This window comes from Papio anubis, chromosome 8 (genome assembly GCF_008728515.1).
Source record: "Papio anubis isolate 15944 chromosome 8, Panubis1.0, whole genome shotgun sequence".
Classification (NCBI taxonomy): Eukaryota; Metazoa; Chordata; class Mammalia; order Primates; family Cercopithecidae; genus Papio; species Papio anubis.
Window position 1 is genome coordinate 22,495,087 of NC_044983.1, and position 18,034 is coordinate 22,513,120.

The 18,034-nt window shown below is 35.5% G+C and overlaps 1 protein-coding gene across 3 annotated transcripts in view; it reads left to right on the forward strand.

Annotated features, from left to right (window-relative positions):
• The window catches only part of ADAM28 (ADAM metallopeptidase domain 28), a 63,677-nt gene extending 47,482 nt beyond the window's left edge, over positions 1–16,195 (forward strand). The window contains exons 16-23 of one of the 3 annotated variants that reach the window (XM_021942142.2): positions 1,667–1,826; positions 3,200–3,280; positions 3,605–3,683; positions 9,868–9,976; positions 11,216–11,294; positions 11,941–12,006; positions 12,814–12,876; positions 14,379–16,195. In XM_021942142.2, coding sequence (XP_021797834.1) covers positions 1,667–1,826; positions 3,200–3,280; positions 3,605–3,683; positions 9,868–9,976; positions 11,216–11,294; positions 11,941–12,006; positions 12,814–12,876; positions 14,379–14,399 — 658 coding nt within the window. In that variant the 3' untranslated portion in view covers positions 14,400–16,195. Of the gene's footprint in view, positions 1–1,666; positions 1,827–3,199; positions 3,281–3,604; positions 3,688–9,867; positions 9,977–11,215; positions 11,295–11,940; positions 12,007–12,813; positions 12,877–14,378 lie in introns of those variants that run through there. The other 2 variants (XM_021942143.2, XM_021942144.2) reach the window with 2 other exon arrangements.
• Positions 16,196–18,034: the final 1,839 nt, after the last annotated feature.

Below are 18,034 nucleotides of genomic sequence, written 5' to 3' on the forward strand. Positions count from 1 at the left end.
CCTTGTAAGATTCAGAGTAGAAATATTTATCTCCCCAGAGGAATAACAGATGCAGTGCTTGAACAGTTTTAAATTGTCAGTAGAATTACATAAAGAAAAAATACAATAAGAAAATATTTTCTTATTGACAATTCATGCGAAGAGTTTGTTAGTTTTAGTACTGATTATCTGGGAAAACACTATAGAATAGCACACCAGATGAACGTGAGACTTTTCTATGGTTTATTTTGAATTCAGCAATATTAAGGTGGCTTTTAAAATTCAATTATAGTAAACTCTTTGTACCTGCTCCAAATTTGACACATGCAGAGTAATTTATAACAAGAGATTGCACAAGATCAACATTTCCCAAAATTTGTCTATTGGACATGAATTTGCTGAATGACAGATATTACCAAACTATGCTTTGGATATAGAGTTATCTCTTGGGAGAATCTGTTCCTAAAGAACAGTCATTTTCTGTGGTCTTGTGGTCTCTTCTCTATAGGAAATCAGGGCAGATTCAGAAGAGGAAATTATGTAAAAGGCAGTATGTGAGGGCCAGAGGAAGAGCAACTGTAGGTGGTGAATGGGAAGAGAGTGGGCCTCGCCATCTTTCCTCTGCACACACCATTGTCCCATATAACTCTCTGCGTGAGCATTAGTTTCTGCAGCTAGTGGCTCAAGCAGCTCCTTCACCCCACAAACTGCCATCCTAGTCACTTCACAGTAGTCATTGGCTATAGTGAAGAGTTAGCCTGAAATTCCCTGTGCTCTAAAGCCATCCTTTATGGCTTTACCTAAGTGATTCAAGAAAAACACACTTGCATTTAGAGAGAATATATGCCTTTCTCCCCTCCTCAAACATGTTTTCTACAGCCAAGAGATATCAAAAAATCTGATGCCATCACTTTCAGGATACTTTTTCACAGCCCTCTTCTGAATTTTGCATAAAGCAATTGACTTCAATATTATTGTCTTTTAGTCCCGTTGGCAGTAAATGAATGGCTTGGTTGAGTGTTGAGCAGTTTAATCTGCACCTTCAGGGAGACAGTTCTTTCAGTAACTCCACTTGATGCCTTGCAGTGTCAAGGGAAGCTCAGCTTTGTTCTGACAGAATTATAGTGGAGACATGGGCTTTCTTTTGGTGGAATTATTCTGCAGCCAGTTGTACAAATAAATGAGTAAACTATCTGAAACAAGATAGAAATTGATGTCTCAGATGCCTCCATGATGTTAGGAACCCATGTTTTATCTCTAGCTCCATCATCCACATGACCTTCATTTCCAAGTGTTTCTCTAGGCCTGTGATGGCTTCTCCAGCTATCATACTCCAATCAGCAAAAATGAGAAAATGTTGAGAAACAGAAGATAATTCCTCATTTAAGGCCACCTTCTAGAATTTGTGCTTAAGATTGTTTTCTTCTCATGGGCCAGCACTTAGGCAACTGGCAAAAATTAGGTGTACAGGCATCTGGGTAATGCTGTTTATTTGAGCAATAATGTATTGTGCTAATGTTCAGGCATCCTGTTACTGAGAAATAAGGGAAAATGAGTGTAAAGTACAACTAAAAGTCTCAGCTACAGGGAAAAATACATCGGTTAAGTATCCATAGTCCTAGAGCTGATTTGCATTTATATAAAACTGCAGTTTGAATCCTGCAATAAATTTTGGCTTTTTCCTCAGTGATACCATGTGTGGGAAGTTGTTCTGTCAAGGTGGGTCGGATAATTTGCCCTGGAAAGGACGGATAGTGACTTTCCTGACATGTAAAACATTTGATCCTGAAGACACAAGTGAAGAAATAGGCATGGTGGCCAATGGAACTAAATGTGGCCATAACAAGGTAAGTTGACATTGTGGCTTTCACTCAAAATAGTGTTTCTTACTTTGATGTGTTTTGTTGTTTTGCCCCTTGGTTATTCACTACGTGCCTTGTTTCCCAATTTGGGGGTTCACCATGCCTTAATAGAACCCACAGAGTTTGAATTTGGAACACAGAAGTGAAAATGGTGCAGAACCTAGTAAATAGCAGGAATAAGCACATCGACATTAACATTCTCAAACCCTATGGTGAAATTTGGAAATTGACTCTCATAGTCATGATTTCAAGAAGAGTATCATATTGTCATGTGGATAACACATGGTAGCATCCGTTTAACTTTCATAGACAAAGTCTGAAAACTCACTGAAAGTGCCAGTGTATGTGATACTGGGCTTCATTTAACAGACCTGTATATCATTAATAATATAATGAACTTATCTCAAGTACAAGTACTGTTTAGCCAGGGCCAACCAACTCATGAACTTTGACAATGAGGAGGGTTTGTCTCTCCTAAGAGATTAGAATTACCCTATTTATCTCACTAAGATATCCACATGACCAAAGAATTCCCCTGATTTTTCACTGTGGTAAAGCCAGTCCTAAAAACGTATCTTATTTACTTAAGCTGATTTCGCTATTCAAAGGTAAATTTATTCAATGGTGAGTCCAAAATTATCTTAGTGGTTCAGTGTGGGTATTGCTCATACAGTTTTAAAAAGTAAATATAAAAAAGTGAATGAGATTGATGTGGTCTCTGAGCCCTTGGAGCTGAAAATAAAAATTTAGCAAAGTTTATTGATGTTAAAATATTAGGTCTTCCCTATAAGAAGTACCCACAATATTTAAATTTATCCTTACCCCAATTTTTCCTGAAATATATGCCAGCATCAAGGGCAAGGAATTTTACATAAAATATAATCTTTAATTGGGTTTTCCAGGTTTCAAATACAAATTTCCTTATATTTTCTAGTGCTGAAGACTTTAAAGACATTGAGACGTTATCACATGACCTGGCATGAGTGTTGCGGTGCTTGGGTCTTAAGGGAGGAAGGTACTGGGACTAGGGCAGAATTGAGGTGTTTCGGGGTCCCCTGGTATTAAGATCATCTCATTATTGCTTATCCCTGAACTTCTTGCATAGTCATTGCTTCTGGAATATAGAGTCGTTTGGATTTATTAAAAATACATAAATGCTTAGATGATTTTATCAACGTTTTTGGGTTGGTTTAAGAGGATAATGTAAGCAACAGAGCCCATCTCTATTTCCCTTCCTCTGCACCAGCCTCCTGGCAGAGCCACCTTAAACAATATCTGCTAGCCTCTTCACACAGACCTCAACTTTCTCATCTACATGCAGAGAGGATGAAGCTTCATGTTTTCTACATCACTTTCAGGTTTGCATTAATGCAGAATGTGTGGATATTGAGAAAGCCTACAAATCAACCAATTGCTCATCTAAATGCAAACAACATGCTGTAAGTTCTGGAAATATGTTTCCCTAAGCTCTCTGAATCTTATGACATTCTAGGTCAGTCATAAGAAAGCTAAAGGAATGTTTTCAGCATTAAATGATGAGAATTACTAAGTTTATCCAAGCCTTCAGTAGAATGGTTCAAGGAGAAATTTCTTCTGAGAATCATTCATGAAATGCCTGTCATTCATTCATACTTTATGTAGATAGATGGAAGCCTGGAGATTGGGGTTATTCCTTTTTCGGCATGAACTTTATTATGGATGATTAGGGATTTGAGTTTGCGGTCAGTCTAGCGGGGACAATAACAGGATCCTTGCTACCCTAGGTGTGTGACCATGAGCTCCAGTGTCAATGTGAGGAAGGATGGAGCCCTCCTGACTGCGATGACTCCTCAGTGGTCTTCCGTAGGTAACATTACACATCTAACCTGAGATAATTGCTCTCCTCTTCCAAGCCTTTATTTTGTATTACATGAGATTTCATTGCCTCTTTTCTCTTTTCTTGAGATTTCTGTTCTGTAGACATTGAATCCACAATATTTATCCCCCAAATCTCCTTAACACATTTTAATTATATTTTCCATGTCTTTGTTTTCACTGCACATGCAAAAGAATTTCTGCAACATTTATATTTGTAATGCTATTTTAATTTCACAAATTTTCTTACTTTAGGACTCTTCCATTTTCATGGAATCCTCAACTTAATGGAAAAATGTAATATCCTCATAAAACTAAGAATGACTATTTTTGTACATTCAGTTCTATTCTTTGAATTATCTGTTTCTTTTGAGTTGGTTTGTTCTGTTCTATCACCACATCACTTGTATTCTGTTGTACTACTTTTCTTCAGGATATGTGATCCTTAGTTGAATGTGGAATTGGTAGAGCTGGGATCACATGGGATTTCTCTGCATTTGTGTGTGCTGTTGTACCTACTGATATTTCTCTTGATGGGGGAATCTGGCTGGGGGCTCTATGGGCAGGTAGGTAGGTCTGCCTATAGCTCTTCAGTGTGGGAAGGAGCCAGAGTGGGGACCCACCTCCAGTTGTTATGATGAGGAACATTTTACCCTGAGGAGGGAGCTCATTTCCTGAGAGAGCTGCTTTTCCTCATCATCTTATCCTTGACCCTCCCCTCTCTGTCTGATATATAGTGTACGTATCTAGAGGAAGCCTCTATCCTCCTTTTGGTGTTCCTGCATCCTCTGTTGGCAGAAACAGAGAAATTCTTAGGATTTTGATCTCAGGTGATGAGCTCAACTTGTTCTTTATACACAGGAGATGAGGTAGACCTGAGTGAGATATCTGTCCCAAATTCAGATTGTTAGACTTTCCAAGACAGAACATTTATTTCTGATGTTTAGGCTATATTTGTTCTGTTTCCATCCACATAAATCCCTTAACTTCCTATCTTTTTTTTAAAATTATTTTTTCTCATGTCCTATGATTTTATTATATACACATGTATTTGTCATGTATTTTGAAAGGGGGATGAACACAATCAACTATTTTAATTAGAAAACTCTTTAATGGTTTCAATGCTCACTAAAAATCCTTTTGAACTATGACTTTCTTGACTGCTTTATTTGGATATATCTATTGATTTGCTAAGTCACCTCTATGAGTAATGTCTTCGTGTTGTACCAATGCATCCACATAAAACTTTCTAAGTTGTATTTATGAGAATGTATTTCTGTTGCCAAATATTTTTAATATTTTAATTAATATTCTATATCATAGCATGCATAGCAGGTTTGATTGAATTTGATTTTTTAAATCACAATTTTGCATTCATGACTATTAAAGTAGATGCTTATATTTTATGTCAAAAAAAAAAACAAAGCCTGACTTTTTTATTGATGTTAAATAACATCCTTTTAAAAAGTCGTTAGGTCTGTTTTGGCTTAAATGCTTTTAGAATTACCACTTAATCAAAACAAATCATTATTTTATTCCTGGGTGATGTGGTCTTTCTATTATCATGTTACCTAGTGAGTTTTTTCAAACTGGGATTTGATTTTTTTCTTCAGTTTAAGAAATATTTCTATTGTTTTAGGTTTTAAAATGTATTTTGTTTCAGTTTTCTGGTTTCTGAATCAGAAATGTAAATTATTTATACAAAATATCTCTACTGTGTGATCTCCATATTATATTCCATATTGGGTCATTTTTCTTGTTAATTCTGGGAAAGTTTTTCAAGATTATTCTCTGTATCATAATATAAACTTTTTAGCAATGTTAATTCTCTTGTTACTCATAGTGACATTTAAAAGTATTCAGTAGCGTTTTTATGTCTCTTTGAAAGATTTTTTTATCCCAGTTGGTTTTCTGTTTCATAACTAGTTTTTTTGCAGTCTGTATTTTAACTGCATTAAGAGTACTCCAAATTTGATTCTATATATTCTTTTTCTGAAAGTATACATTTTATGTATTCTTCTACTTCTATGTGTTATTTTATACCTAATCTTTTGATTCGACTGACGCTTTTTCTTTAGTTATAATCCAATAAGGTTGAATTAATTCTGATAAGTACTGTTAAAAAGTATTTCTCAAAATTTTTAACTTGGAGGACTAGTGATACAAATTTACAGTATATTACATGAAATTTGTATTTTAGCAGGATGAGGAGGTAGCTGGAGAAGTTCAAAATACATACAGTGGAAGCTTGTCTCAACTTACTGTTTGTTAAAACCACTGTATCAGAATTCAACTTTATCCCCCAAGCCTTGTTTTTTTTTCAGGGCATTGTGTTAGTGGGTTTGGTGCCCTTTCAGTGCTATTTCTTATCTAACCATCAAGAAAAGCCTCAGATAGACTGAGGAATATTTTCTAGTTCAGAAGTGTCCTTGTACCAAGAAGACAGACCCTAGAGGATAACAATTTTTACTATAGCTAGGGTCCTAAATCTAAACTTGAATGGGAAAAAATTACATTTTTATTTTCATTAAATTCTAAAGTTTAGAATTTTCTACAATTATGGGAATGTATGGCTTATAAACCATAATACTATTAGCAATATTCCATGACTTTGTCACCAATATAAATTACAAATACTTCAATATCTCATTGCAGTTGTTGGATGTATCTCCAATTACCACATGAGTATCATTTGTTTGAAATTTTGATAGCTACTGATCCACTGTTAGAACTTATTATTTCAGAGGTTAATAAACACATACTTTACTATATCATGAATTGTTTTATACTGTATCCCACCATCAGTAGCTTCCTTTAAGTCTTATGCCTTTTATGAATGAATTTAGAAACACTCAGAAAAGGGGTTTATAGACTTTATCAGATTGCCAAAATGATTTGCAGCATAACAAAGGTTAAGAGCACTGCCCTACAACATGACCATACACAGCCATTGGCTTTCAAGATTATTAACACCATCTTTTTGTTTGTAAAATATAATAAACATGTAAATATAAAGGCAAACCTGATGATTACAAAATGAACATTCATGTAATATAATAAGGGCCAAGAAATAGACCCAGACATCTGCTTTCCTGCCTCTTTTCAGTCTGAACTCCCGTCTTTCTCTAAGGGTTGGTCATTCATCTGTCTTTGATCATAATCATTTTGTTACTTTTCTTTGTAGTTTTGTTTCCTAAATACACATCCTTAAACAACAACTTTTGGTTATATAATTCCATGTATATAAAGTTTGTAAACACAGGAAACACAGCTTCCCTCACTATCAACATCTGTCACCAGAGAGGTACATTTGTTACGTCCGTAAACATACCCAGACACATCATTATCACCAAGTCTTTAAAGTTTGTATGTATGAAATTTTTCTATGCTCATTTTCTTCTTTTTCTCTACCTTATGCTTTCAATATCATCCATTCTAGTGATTGGATTAAGGAAGTCCACTAGTTCTCTTTCAAGTTTCTAATAATTCTATCAAATACTTCCTTATTTATTAAAATGTTTTCCCCTTTATTAGTACTGTCAAATAAATCAATTGGTTTGTGAACATTTATCTAACTTTGCAACCTTTGAATAAACCTAACTTAGAAATAGTATCTTTTTTATATATTGAAGGATGTTTACTCTTATTTTATACTCTTGGGTGATATCGGACTGTGATTTTTTCATATTGAAAAAATTACTGAATTTTGGTATCAATGTTATGCTAGTCACATAAAGTGTATTAGAGAGTGTTTGTTTATATTCTCTGGAAGAATTTGTATTTTTTTGGCTCTTAGTTTATATTCATGGTTCATAATTGGACTGTGTTTTTTCATACATGTGTTCTGTAGTATTCTCCAGATATTATGTATAAAGTTTATTAATTGTCTAATATATAAATTAATCCTAACATTGTTTGTTTGTTTTACCAATTACTGTGCTAGGAGTGTTAAAATACCCCCACTATAATTGTGAATTTGATTACTACTACTAGCTCTACCAACACTTTTATACTTTGAGAGCATATTATTATGTACATACAAGTTTAGAGTGTTGCATCTTCCAAATTAATGAACAGCGTATCATTATGTAATGGTTCTGTGTCTATCTAGTACACTTCTTACCTTTGAGAATCTACAGTTCCTGGAGACTATAGAGCTGTAACATATTTCTTTTGGTCTGTATTTGCACTGGAGTAACATTTTTCCATATTTTTATTTTTATCCTTTCTGAATCATGCTTTAAATCTGTCTTTGTTTTATTAAAGAAAGCATGCACATATATTTTTTAGTAGTACTCACATCTTTGGTTTTTGTTTGTTTAACTGAGGTACATAGTCCCTTTAAATTAAATGTAATTACTGATACACTTGGGTATAAATCCACAATTATATAGTTTCTATTTGTCTTTCCTGTTTATGTTCCCTTTTCTCTCCTTTCTTATACTTATTGATTCTATTATTTTATTAACTTGGATGTTATGCATTTCTTTTATATTTTAATGATTATCCTGAAACTTCCCACTTCATTTGCTTTAAAAAAAAAACAACAACAACTTTCTTTTGTAGAGCAGTTTTAGGTTCACAGCAAAATTGAAGAGAAAGTACAGAGAGTTGCCATATACCCGGCACCTCCCGCTCCTGAACAGCTTTCCTCACCATCAACATCCCCCACTCCCGTGGAGTATTTGTTGATGGTAACAAATATTCCATAAACCTACATTGACACATCATTATCACCTCAAGTCCACAGTTTACATTAGGGTTTGCTATGGGTTCATTTGCCTTTCATTTCTTTCTGCATTTCTGAACTTCTACCTAGGATTATTTTCTCTTCCGCCTCTCTGGGTTCTTGACCACTCACTAATCTCTACAAAGTAATTTTTTCTAACTTTTAAGTACTTCTATACTTTTAGGAAGCTTTTGTTTGCAAAAAATTTAAAGATATTTTTAATGGGCAGGTTGGTCTCAATTTCCTAATCCACCATTACCAGAAACAAGAAGAGGCTGCACTTACTCTTCAGTGATTTCTATCTTCACCTGCAAACCTTCCGTTATTATACTTTCATCTGTCTTATGCCCCAACTTTAGTTAGCTCTTTTCAAGTTCGGTGTGTTTGTAAAGTACTGCCAAATTCCCATTTATTTCTCTGCTAATATGTCATTCTTCTGAAATACAGGTCTGACATTTGTGCAAGTAAGTGTGCATTTTTCATTCTGAATATATCTACATGATAACAGAATGCTTCATGTTTTATTTTCCTTTGACTTTTTGGATTGGAATCTTGTGGAGGGTGGAGAGTAGTGAATATTTGAACTAAAGTCATTGTCTTACCTAGAATTCTGCTTCCGATGTGTCTGCCTCTATCTACATGTGTGTGTGCTCATACTTGTGAGCTTTTCTTGCATTTATACAAATATTCACCTTGCTATTGGTTTGCTGATTTCTGTAAAAAGAGAATGGTAACTGTTGGCATTACTCTTCAATCTTTTACTTCCCGGTCTCTTGTGGCTTCCAATTATTGTAAGAGAAATGAACAGTTGAGAGCAAAAGATTGAAGTTATATGCATTATTTAAATTTGTCATTAAAAGAAAAAACACCACGAGGGCCCAGGAATATTTGTTTAAAGCATTTCCTCATTCTCAAGGTCACATAACTTCCTTTCTGTCTGTAATTCCAGTGTAGACCAACATCAGTGAAACACTCAATTATTTGTGTATCAGTTCTCTTAGTCACACCTCAGCTTCTTATTTACTACTGACAGGAATGTATTTTCAAAGTTTTAGTTTCTTTTTCTCTGTTTTATTCCAAGACTGCTTTTCAAAAATGTTTCATTTCTTTTTTGCCATCTTCCTTACTGTATATTCTCTTCTAATCTCCCAGCTCATTTTCCAATTGTTACAAACATGATCCCTTCTAAGTATTCTCAATATTATGATTTTTAAAACTTATTTCATGTTAAATGTTTCCTATAGATTTCATGTATATTTCTTCTATCTAAATATTAATGTAATTGCCTAATCAAAATACATTTTCATTTTACTGGCTATGGCAATTTATGCTCATTAGAGAAAAGGGTAGCTGGAATGTGTACAAAGTAAAGAAACAAGGACTAGTGTGATGTGCAGATGCGTGTTTCTGTAGTTCTCAGTGGGTCCCTGTTCTCTGCTGCAGACTTCTCCATTGTGGTTGCGGTGTTGTTCCCAGTGGCAGTCATTTCTCTGGTGGTTGCTATAGTAATCCGCCAACAGAGCTCCAGAGAAAAGCAGAAGAAAGATCAGAGGTGATCCTTTATCTTATCTTGCTGTAGGGACTCTTTGACCCTTATTTTGCTTTAAATTCAATGTATAACCTACCCTTTGAAATTGAATTGGTTTACTTCTAATATTCAGAAATACATGCAGATACAGCCTTTTTGGACCAGAAGCTGAGTTTCCCTTTAACTGGGAAATTCTTCACATCTAGAAATGTTTTTCCTTCTGTTAGTCACCATATTTATAATTAATAATAAGAGATATTAACTCTCATAATGATGGATTTTTGAATTTATTATAAAAATATCTAGCATTAATTGATCACTATATGATAAGCACTGTGATAAGCACCGCCCCCCTCCCCTTTTGTTTTTTGACATGGAGTCTCCCTCTGTGGCCCGGGCTGCAGTGCAATGCCGCGATCTCAGCTCACTGCAACCTCCGCCTCCCAGGTTCAAGCACTTCTCCTATCTCAGCCCCCTGAGTAGCTGGGATTACAGGCGTGTACCACCACACCGGGCTAATTTTTGTATTTTTAGTAGAGACAGAGTCTCACCATGTTGGCCAAGCTGGTCTTGAACTCCTGAACTCAAATGATCCACCCACTTTGGCTTCCCTAAGTGCCAGGATTACAGGTGTGAGTCTCCACACCCGGCCCTGTGCTAAGCCCTTTTATATCTATTATCTCATTTAAATGTCACAAGAACTTCAATAAAGTGGTTATTAGTTTCATTTTACAGATGAAGAGTGTTTTACGTTAACCCTAAAACAATTGTGGAAGGTTAGGAACTTCACATTTTGATGGCTGTAGAAACAAGCTCAGAGAGATTAGCAAACATGCTTTCAGTCTTGCAGAGTAAGTGGTGGAGCCTGGGTTGGTCTCACAAATGTGATTCTAGTACCACAGTGTTTTTGGGTTTTTTTAGTATTTTTAAAGAAAGAATGATTTATTTACCCATGATGAGTTTAATATTGAATATGACATTAACAGAACAATTTAGATAAATTTGGATTCAACACTATCATTTTTAGAAGTCAGGATCTGTAGAGAACAAAAAGAAAATGAGTAGTGACTATGAATGACAGGGCAATGAAGGAGGCTGATAGGGAAGTAAAAACTGAAAAATGACCCAGAGAGCAGATAAAAACCCAGGCAACAGGCAAGAAGGACACAATGGGAAAAAGAAGCTGGGAATCATCTACTGAGTTTCCCTGTCATGCTGACGGAGCTGCTAAGTCAATTGATACCACATGTTTCTCTCTTACAGGCCACTATCTACCACTGGTACCAGGCCACACAAGCAGAAGAGGAAACCCCAGATGGTAAAGGCTGTTCAGCCACAAGAGGTGAACTATATAGTTTGGGCTGTGATGACCATGGCCGCACTTTGCGTTTCTCTCACACTCTTATCCTGACTACCTATCCTTTCTACCCAGCAGTGTTTTGCAATTCCACATTCAGAAGTGTCTCCTTTGCCTTTTATTAAATGCAAAAGAGAGTCCCTAAAATGCAGAGCTACTTTGCTGGGGTTCACGAAATGCAAACAGAATAAGGAGAACAAAAAGGGACATACCAGATGTCTGTCTGTCCCTGTCTCTCTGTCTCTTTCTTTCTCACACACACACACTCCCTCTTGCTCTGACTCTAGGTTATTTCTTTGCAAATTGACTAATAGATCCAAAAATATGTATGTCTGTATGATAATACATGTAATATTTATAACCCAAATGTCCTACTCATGTCCTGTAAATTTAAAGATTTTAGCTGAAGTTGGTTAATGATAACATTGGTAATCCTTTTTTGATGACAACTTTTCATTACAGCTCTGGGAAATACTTCTATGGAATACACCAGCTGGATCACTGTGGTTTTCTATCTGGTCTCTTGGTGTCAGCTTAGTTCCAAGCTTCCATGCCTTGAAAAGTCTGCTTCCTTAAAAACTGTGCTTATGAAACTAATGGTTCATTTTGAAAGATTCATTCTTCTTTTCAGATGAGTCAGATGAAGCTCCACGTGTATGATCTGCCAGTAGAAGGCAATGAGCCCCCAGCCTCTTTTGTGAGTTTGCAACTTCTCTTAAATATCACCCTAGTTCAATCTCCAGGAAATATCGGTGAAAGTCATAGCCCACAGCACTTCATTATTTCTTCAGGACAATATTGAAATCTATGTGAATATTAATATAAAATACAAATTCTTCTGCAAAATAGTTTGAAAATATAAAATGTGAACATGTACGCCACTCCATGCCAACTTGTGACAAGAAGAGGACTAATCTGGTTAATAGAGTACCACTGTTTTCATCAGCTCAGGCTGCTGTAACTAAATTATCATAGACTGAGTGGCTTAAACAACAGATATTTACTTCTCACATTCTGGAGACTGGGAAGTCCAAGTTCAAGGAGCTGGCAGATCCGGTGTCTGGTGAAGCAGCCTTCTGGCTTGTAGACAGCTGTCTTTTTGTTGTATGCTCACATACCAGAGGGAGAACATCTCTCTTGTGCCTCTTCTTATAAGGGCATTAATCCTATCACGAGAGCTACACCCTCATGACCTCATTACTTCCAACAGGCCTCACACCTCCAAATACCATCATTCTGGGGATTAGGGTTTCAACATACGAAATTGTGGGGTGACACAAACATACAGTTTATAGCAGTCATCTTCATCAGATACCTACTGGCATTGGACTTAGGTCTCAATTGTGTGTGTGCAACTAAATGAAAGCAATCAAACTCGTATGTTTACAATATTCTCATGGGTGGGGTCACGGCTTCTCTATTTCTGAAAATGATATAAGCCTTTTCATGCGCACCTATTTTCAGGACCCAATCTTTGAATTTAATTTTTTTATCCTTTTACTAGCTAATTACAAAGCCAGATTTTTCACCACCTCCAATTCCTGCACCTAGATCATCTTCTTTCCTTGTAAGTATCAGGTAGTCACTGGTGAATTTTTAATGTCTCTTCTGCTCATTGTGAATGCTGTCTCCAAATGCATGGGTTATTTATCAGGATGTGTGCTCTTGAGGTTCACTGGAGATATCACAGCACATTTGTCCCAGGGATATCTAAAAAAGCAAGGCCCACTTACTGTCTATAAATTAGTATGGGTATTGATGTTTCATTATAAAAGCATTACTGTTATGTAATTATTGAGAAATGATAAATAGCTCTGCTGTGTGAGGTAAAATGTCTCCTTCAAAGATTCATTTCTAGATGCTTATTTAAGAGGAGATAAAATTGTATATGTGATATTTTACATTATATATATATATTATAGATAGAATAAGGCCTATTATTAGTCATAGTTTTCTGTAGGAGGTTGGGTATGAAAAACAGGTGATATAGAGGCCAACCTGGAATAAAAGTCAGGTGCTCATGAAGTAAAAATTGCAGTACATTTACTCCTTAAATGGCTCCTGACCATGTTTCTTGTACTTGGTATTCTGCTGTGGGTAAATAAGAAAGACCAAAATTTAAGGTTTTTATCTTTCAAGAAATTTCACATTTTTAGTGAGAAAACAAGTCATGTAAAAATGGAGTACTTGATTCCTCAACTGTTACTTGTAGTATCACCCAAGATGAGTGACACTGACAAGAAAAATATGGTGAGGAGAAATTCAGTGGGTTCGGAGTGGTTAAAGTAGGATGAATATTCATTGATTGAGTAGTTGGAATTTGAACTGGACCCTGAAAGTTGGGGAGAATTTAAATGAGTGAAGAAGAGGTAAGAAATAATTTCATTAAGGAAATAAATATAGCCAAGATGGGATAAGCATAGCATTTCTAATGACATACCATTTTTATAATTAATGTAGCATAAAGACACAAAAGCACTTCCCTCTACTCTTTTCAAGGATAATTGAACATCTACACCTAACGTGAGAGATCTATAGCCAAATTATCTTCTTGTATTATCTCCTACTATCAAGAAGAGAAGGCCCACCTGTCTTTTTAGAAAAAATTTACTAAGAACAGTATCTGTATGATTTGGAGATGGGTGCTGACATGAATGTCTTCCTTCTGAGTATGGCCAACAATTAAAAAGAGAGAAATTAGAAGGGCCTCAGCTAGAAAGCTATGTAGACACCAATATTATTTATTTTCTCAGAAATATTCCATAAGGATGAACATGAGAAGAAACCTTCTATAGAGTTAGTATCCTTATAACTCTACCTAATATGGAGAAGGTCCCCTACACCTTCTCCTTATTATGCTAATTACCAGATATTTAGAACTTCATGTGGTGTTTTTCTCACTCCCTTCCTATCCTCTCTCGTTTCTGCTTCATTTTTGCTGTATCAAGTGACCTATGAAATAGAAACTGACTTCAGATAATTAATTTTAATTTCTTCATAGTTCAGTTTCATAATAAATATCTACATTTTTGAAGAAAGTTGATCATTTAAAAGTTCTGTCTTTTTTAGGATTCAAATCCAAAAGCATGAGGCAACAGCTAAGCAAGAACTGATGGCTCAATTATCAACTTGGAAAACTAGAAAATCTGGATGGCAGAGAAATACACTTATTTTTCACTAGTATTTGCTCTTGACTCAAGAAGGTTAATATTTTCTGATTCGTGTTAGACTTTGAAGAGACTAAAGAGAATTTTCAAGAGGGGCATATGCCTGAGAACCTTTGCATGAGTTTAAAATTTCAATTATCCATTCTTATAAGAAGGAAAATGATTGTAAAGAAATATCTGGGAAGTTAAAATCTTTAATAGGAATTGATTCATTCTCTAATGAAAACAAAACATAAAAACATTACACTAATCTTGGAGGAATAAGAAAAATTGTACATCCATTAAATGAGTAGCAACATCTTGATTGCTTTAACCATTAACTTGTCAAATTAGAATCTCAGCTAAGAAAATGATGTAAACATTGTTTTGTGGATCTCTTTCCTACATTAGCTTCTGAAATCATTATTAGCTATACCATTTGAGGTTTTCTACAATTTAGTAAAACTATGAATTAAAAAATGTTTTATCATATATATTTGTATAATTAATTACTGGCATGGTTAAAGTGGTTTTCACTTTTTAAATGGAGAAAATTTTAGTTAAATTAATCGGATAAACCAGAGGTTGCAAACTGGTGACCTGTAGGCCATGTTTGCACTGCAAATATATTTTATTTGGTCTGAATGATATTGGACACATAGTACTTTTAAATGTTTTGAATGTGTTGCTAATATTTAAAAATTGAGAGATCTTGCATAAACATCCAGATTTTCAGCATTGTCAGACGTAATCAAAAAGTAATCCAATGCTTTGTCAACAATAGAATTACATTGCCCATAGCAACCGTCAGCTTAGTTGATGGGTAACATAGCAAACACTATTGGTTGCCTACCAAATAATCCCCTTCCTTCCTTGCTTTTAGAACCCTAATTTTGTTCACCTGGCCACTTCTAGGAAAAAATATCTTATCTCCATTTCATGGATAAATACCTGTCACTTTAAGTCAATTATAATAACCTCATTTTTTCCTTGCTAGTAGTTGACTTGGAGATGATTTTATTCCCCCACCCCCCCATGCCCTTTTTTTTCTCAATAAGACAAGAGAGGAATTTGTTAGGACATTTCTGGCAAAGTTTTCCGGATATGGGCATCTGAATACTCTACCTGGTACTGCTGCACTCCACATTGTGATTATGAAGGCTGAAGATAGATAGAGCAGAAAGATGAAAAGAATAAAACCTGGCCTTTCAATGATGTCATTGAATTGGTAGGTAGATTAATGACTGCTGGAGTTACGTCACACTTTCTTGGTACTCCTTGTTATATGAGCCATAAATTTTCCTTGTTGTTTAGGCCATTTGAGTTGGATTTTCTCTCATTTTTCAACAGAGATCATCCTAACTGGTAAAGTAGTTATTTCCATAATCAGGGAACATGTTTTAGTTCATCTTCACAGCTACAGTTTTTCTTGTATTTGTCTGCTTCACCAATTTCCATCACTCACCTCGTCCCCACAGGCCTGTCTCTTCATGAGGAACTTTATGGTTCATTTACCCTTGCAGTATGAGGTTCTAGATGAGTTCACTCTGGCCTCAAAAGTGAATCTCAATCCTCAGGAAATCAAGAATCCACTGATCAAATCACTGTCAAGGATAGAGGTTTTCTTTCCATGAGGCATTTGCACAAGAACAGCTTAAAAAGTAGAGCTTTATCTGCCCTGTGATGTTTCAGAAGACTCTCCCCTGACCCGGAAATAAATCCTTATTTCCTGGAAAGCCATTGTGTACTTGTGACCAACTTATGAGCCTTTTCTGTGTGTGTGTGTGTTTAACACCTGTCCCCAGTAATCGATTCATATAATCCTTTTTTATACTGATGGAATGGAAATCTTAAACCTGTGAATCCTCAACAAGCCATGTACTATAACCCAAGCAAAAACTAAACCATACACTCTCAAGCAGTGGCATGTGAACATTCCTGCAAGTTCCTAAATGATGTCACCAGGTCTCTGATGCAGATACATAATTCCTATTTGAAGAGAAACAATGCAGTACAATGACAGGAAAACCGGTATTTTATCATGGAACTGTGAATCCAAGTCCTACAATGTTTCCCTTTCAGCTGAACTGCAGAGGAGTTTAGAACAGAGTTTGATTTCATAATACTGTTTCCACACTTATGACCGTAACTTTCTAACTTTAAGGGAATTCTGCTTATTTGACATTTAGCCACCTCAGATATGCCACCGAACCTGTTTTTATCATTATTTTTACCTTCTCTACTTTAAAACAGTAACATTATTAGGTTAAATTGTGTTTTTATCCAGTTACTCTAAGACTAAGATACCATAGTGTTTGTCTACTTATTATAACTCACCAAATTGCTGCTTTTATATGGGCTTTGGGAATGCTTTTAGCTTTTAATAAAATAATGAAGTATGCATGAAAAAAAGCAAATTTTAGTTGTTTGCAATCAGAATATGGAAAGGATTATTATTATAATTAAGATTTTACTATTCACATTGGAAATCACTACTATGTGTTAAGGAATTGAAAGTGGCCTCTGGCTAGCAGCCATTAAGAAAATGAGCCCCTGAGTTCAATGACCCATAAATGAAGTTAAGTCTGCCAACAACCACCGAATAAACTTGGAATTAGATTCCTTCCCAGTTGAATCTTGACTTCAGCCTTGTGAGACACCCTGAAATAGAGGATGCAGCTGAATTTGTCCAGATTACACACCCACAGAAACTGTATGATAATTAATATGTGTTGTTTTAAGTTATTACGGTTTGGAGATATTTGTTATGCAGCAATAGACAGCTGACACAAGGAAGTAGAGAACAAACATTTTGTGTTAGTCTGTTTTCACATGGCTATAAGGAATACCACGTGAGACTGGGTAATTTATAAAGAAAGGAGGATTAATTGACTCAGAGTTCCACATGGGTGAGGAGGCCTCAAGAAACTTACAATCATGATGAAAGAGGAAGCAGGAACATCTTACATGGTGGAAGATGTGTATGAAGGAGGAACTGTCAAACACTTATAAAGCCATCAAATCTCTTGAGAATTTGCTATCACGACAACAACATGGGGGAACCACCCCCATGATCCAATCACCTCCAACCAGGTCCCTCCCTCAACATGTGGAGATTATAGCAATTAAAAAAAATGAGATTGGGGGGATGGGCACAGAGCCAAACTATATCATGTTTCAAATGCTCCAGACAGGTTTAGGTATAATTAACTATATTTAATAGGCTTTCATCACTGCAAAACTTTTTTTCCTTTCTTTCTGTGTCTCTAGTCTCTTCCATTTGTTCTCTCGTCTTTACTAGCACCGAGGATTCGCTTGAAATCTCTGATAGCCAGTATTCTCATTTATCATATTCTTTCTCACTTTGTGTTTCCTTGGTATTTTTGGGTAATTCCTTAAGTTTATCTTCCAAATTACTGTTTTTTATGTTCTGTACTGTCAGTCCTCCTGTTCACTAATTTCAAAATTTATAGTTGTTTCTCTTGTTTACTTAATAACATTCTCTCCTTTCCTATCAGTTTAATTTTATAAAGGCTAACCAATTAACTGTTTTTAACTTCCATTTCCAGATATCATTTT